The sequence below is a fragment of the Mandrillus leucophaeus genome, unplaced genomic scaffold, assembly GCF_000951045.1.
Source record: "Mandrillus leucophaeus isolate KB7577 unplaced genomic scaffold, Mleu.le_1.0 Scaffold164, whole genome shotgun sequence".
NCBI classification, from domain to species: domain Eukaryota; kingdom Metazoa; phylum Chordata; class Mammalia; order Primates; family Cercopithecidae; genus Mandrillus; species Mandrillus leucophaeus.
In genome coordinates this window covers 215,813-220,418 of record NW_012101632.1, presented here as the reverse complement: position 1 = coordinate 220,418, position 4,606 = coordinate 215,813, and the positions used below count along the sequence as shown (strand labels likewise).

Sequence of the window (4,606 nt, the reverse complement as noted above, 5' to 3'; positions counted from 1 at the left end):
ATACGAGTATTGCTCTGTTGCCCAGGCTGGAGAGCAGTGGTGCAATCTTGGCTCACTGCAACCTCCGCCTCCTGGATTCAAGCAATTCTCCAGCCTCAGCCACCTGAGTAGCTGGGATTACAGGCGTGCACCACCATGCCTGACTAATTTTTGTATTTTTAGTGGAGATGGGGTTTCGCCATTTCGGCCAGCCTGGTCTCGAATTCCTGACCTCAAGCCATCTGCCTGCCTCAGCCTCCCAAAGTGTTGAGATTACAGGCGTGAGCCACCAAGCCCAGCCTAATAATAATCTTTAAAAAGAGAAATATGCCAGGGGAGTGATAACTTGAGGAAGAGCTGCCCTAAGGCCCCTAAGCCTCCGCCTTAATTGGAAATCGAGGCACAGCCTGACTGGCTTACCCTGATCAAGTCCTCTCTAAGTGGAAAGGTTCTCAGCATGGTGAAAAGGCAGGTGGGGAGCTGCCCTCTTCCCTCCCGCCCTAGCACACTAGGCCTTTTAGAATCACGGAATCAGGCCATTAAAGGTAGCTCATTTTGCCCAGATGGAAAAAATGCGGGGGAGAGGGGAAAGTGGAGGCGCAACTGCTTGCAAAGCGAGTGTCCCACGCCGGCTCCCCCATTCTCCCTGGCGCCCAACCCCAGGCTGAGCCCCAAGCACCGAGACGAAGGGCGAAAGACGGGCAGCCAGCGGTCCAGCGGAAGCCGGTCGCCTTCCCCGTCGGGCGGCAGCGGATGGGGGTCGCCCCAGCGGAACGGCGGCAGCGGGCAGCGGAGCGGAGCGCACGGGGGCCGCCCCGGCTCGGCGCACAGCCCGGCCGATGTACGTACACTTCGCTTTGCGGAGGGTTCCCGCGCCGCGGGCTGCGCCGTGCGGGGTCGGGCGCGTCGCCAGAGGGGCAGGGGGCGATAAGTGTGGCATGGGAGCGGGGCGGCCGCTTCCTCCCTCCTCGGCTCCCCGCTGGGGGCGTCCTGGCTCGGGAGCCGCCAGGAGTGCTAGGCCGGTGCGCCCACCTGGCCCTAGTGTCAGGGTGAGGGGCGTCTGCGGTCTTGGGCCACCCTTTGCGCTTGGCAAACTGAAGGCCAGAGGGGGGTTGACCACGGGGCACTGAGTTGGGTACAGGGCTGGGGAGGAATCAGGGTCTCGTGCCCTCCCCAGGCATATTAGGGTGGGAGGGGCATGGACATTGATAGGAGTCCCAGGCAGGAGCAGGATTCGAGAGACAGGACCCCCCGCTGGGCACCACCTGGGCCCTGAGTCTCCCTCTTCCCACCAAGCCCTGGCCCCACCTCTGAGCACCCACCTACCCCTCCTTTAACCTTCTCCCCAGCCCCTCCCTCCCTTCGCCCCCTCCCCCATCTCAGTCCCTCTGCCCTCTAAAGTCCCTGCTCCCAGGAGACTCTGCCCTTTTCCAGGCACCGCCCACACTTGGACAGGTGTCTCAAACCTGCCGGCTCCTCTTCCCACGGCCACCCTCCTGAGGCACCTGCCAGGGTACCTCAGAGACCCCACACCAACACCACCCCCCCAAAACTGTCCCCACCCTTCCTCCAAGAGGGGCACAGATGTCCGAAGACCTACAGGCAGGTGCAATGGGGGAACTGGCAGAGGAGAGAGACGTCTCAGTCTGTCCCCAGGTGGATGGGCTGGGCCTGGGTGGGGGCTTCTCCCAGACCCCAGGGAAGGTCCACACCCCCTTCTGGTCTGTTGATTATAGAGTACACGATTGAGACCCCTCAGAGAGAGGGGGCTGCAGTGCTGGCAGGGGCACTAGGGTGGGCGGGGGTGTGGCTTGGGGTGGGGAGGCCTGCAGGTTCCTTCCCAGACCCGCAGACTGCCCCCCACCCAACCCCAAAGCCTCAGCTGGGAGTGGGAGAGCTGCCCCTCCCCAGACCTCAGGTCTCCGCAGCAAACATGTACGTGTTGGTCAGTTTCATTTTGATTTTTGGCTGTTTCCTTTCACTCCCTTTCTTTTCTCAAACACCCTTTACTCCCACGGCCTCAGAGAGGAAAGTCAAGGGCAGCTGACTGAAGGCTCTTGGTCTCAAGGTTAAGTTTTATTGAAGGACATTTACCTGTCTCTAGACTGTCCCACCTTGACCAGGCACCAGGCTCCTAGGCTCCAGGGGATTTTGGTTGGGCCACCCAGGGAGGATGACACTGATGTCCCCCTGATCTGTCTTGGGAGGGGGCTGAGGGCAGGCAAAGGTAGCTGAGGGTAGCATGGCAGAGGCTGGAGAGGATTAACAAACCCACAAGAGAGACACCTACCATCCCCCACCCCTGTGGGCATGGAGTCCCAAGAGCACAGGACCCCAAACACCTTCTTGCTAGCTTCTCATCCCCCCTCCTGGGGCCTCCCGAGAGACACAGAGAGGCAGGTTCTCTCAAGTCAGGGCTGAAAGTGGGTTCCTTCGTACTTCTGGTCCTCTCTCCAGCCCTGGAGTCCTGAGCAATGATCCCACCTCCACCCGCTCCCCAATGCAGACAAAATAGCCACAGCCACTAGGCAGACTCCCCGGGATAGGGCAGTTGGGGAAGGGGACCCAGCCACCAGCCTCGGGGCGGGAGCTTCTGAAGCACCCACATCTTGTCTCCCTCCCAGCATCGGACTCTAGTTCGGCACAGCCCTGGGAGTTTTCTTGGAGACGGCATTTTGTCACTCCTTTCACCAAGCATGGTTCCCAAATCCTGTCCCTCACCCTTGGGGTCCTGGGAGATCTGGGACTTCAGAGCATCCTGGGTCTCAAACCTGCATTCAGATCCCTGCCTCTTTGCCTAAAAAAGACCTCTGAGGAGTCAAATGAGGCTAGTTCTCGCTCATATGCAGAAAAGTGAGATGGGGGATGGGAGAGGGGTCCCAGACTTTACCATGAACGAAACTGTCTTTGGGAAAAAATACTGGGGGTGGTATTCTTGGACGATACCTTAAAAAAAAAAAAAAAAAACCAGAAAAGAAAAGAAAGAAAGCAAAATGTAAAAATCTGGAAAATTCTCAGCCTGGCCATGTAGAGAACAAGAACACAAACAAGGGTGCAACCAAGCAATCCTGTGATTAAAAGGATTAGCATGGCCAGAAGAAAGTCAGGTGCTATTTATTAAGACAGTGGGAGGAAGATTCCAAAGCCATTTTAGAGAACTTTAAGGCTGTCCCTCCTATCACAGGCCCAGAGCTCTAGGAGAGCAAGATGCTTTCGGGGCTTGTGTCCTGGTTGCCCACCATGAGCTCACTGCCCAGAGCCACCTCAGGACTCTGCTCCCTATATTCTGGCACAAGTTTCTTGACTGCTGCAGCTATGGCTCAATTGGCCCCAGGTGTGGCTTGTTCTGCTTTTCTGGACGACATAAGGTGTAAACCAGTGATGTCCACGTGGTGCTAATTCTGCAGAAATGCAGAATGCAGAAGCTGGGTAAGTGTGGGTTTCTCCATCAAGATTTCAAAGGATGTTGTGAGCAACTGGGTCCCCAGGCAGAAACTGGCAAAAGTTGTAGCCACTAGAGAGGGTCCCCACCAGGGCAGTTCCTCGTGGAGCCATGGGAGTGGGGTCACCCACGATACTCATAAACTATAGAGCTCTCAGCATGCAACACCAGTCGGAGAGAGCTGCAGGCACCCACTTGCAACTCATGAGAACTGCTGCTACACTCAGCAAAACCACAGAGACAGGGCTTCCCAAGGCCTTTAGGACCCAGTTCCTACAACAATGTGTCCAGAAGGTTGTACGTGGAGTCAAGAAGATTATTCCTGAGACAAGATTTAATGTTGTTCATCCTGTTGGATTTTAGACTTACTGGGATCAGTTACCTCTTTGTTCTTGTTTCTTTCTTTCTTTTGGAATGAGAATGTCTATTTTATGCCTGTCCCACCATTGCATAATAGAGTCTCCCCTAATCCCTGGTTATGCTTTGTGCAGTTTCAGTTACTCATGGTACAAAAATAGGTAAGTACAATACAATAAGATATTATAAGAGAGAGAGACACACAATATTGACGTAACTTTTATTACAGTATATTGTTATAATTCTTTTATTGTTATAATTATTAACCTTTCACTATGTCTAATTTATAAATTAAACTTTATCATACATATTTTTTATAAGAAAAAACATAATATGTATAGGCATCAACTGGGGGTCTTGGAAAGTATCCTCCAAGAATAAGGGGGCAGGGGTCACTGTATTTTAGATGTAGATAACTTGTTTTGATTTCACGGGTTTACAGTATGAGGGACATTAGCCTCAAGATGAATTGTTTCTTGAGTCTCATATCTGATTTAGATGAGATTTTAGATTTTGAACTGTTGAGCTGATGCTGGAATTAGTTAAGATTTTGGGAGCTATTGGAATGAATTGAGTGTATTTTGCATGTGAGAAGGACATAAATTTGGGACACCAGGGGAAGTATGCTCTGGTTTGACTGTTTGACTGTGTCTTCCAATGTTCATATGTTGGAAACTTGATTCCCCAATGTGGCAGTGTTGAGAGGTGAGGACTTTAAAAGGTGATTAGGCTATGAGGGCTCTGCCTCACGAATAAATTAATGCCATTATTATGGGAGTGAGTTCTTTTAATCATAGGGGTGAATTCCATATAAAAGGATGAGTTTGG

General features: G+C 53.1%; 1 protein-coding gene across 1 annotated transcript in view; it reads left to right on the top strand.

Annotated features, from left to right (window-relative positions):
• The window catches only part of SRRM3 (serine/arginine repetitive matrix 3), a 71,543-nt gene that overhangs the window by 46,847 nt on the left and 20,090 nt on the right, over positions 1-4,606 (top strand). The window contains exon 10 of the mRNA XM_011976352.1: positions 643-820. Within this exon, the coding sequence (XP_011831742.1) occupies positions 643-820 (178 nt within the window). The remainder of the gene's footprint in view (positions 1-642; positions 821-4,606) is intronic.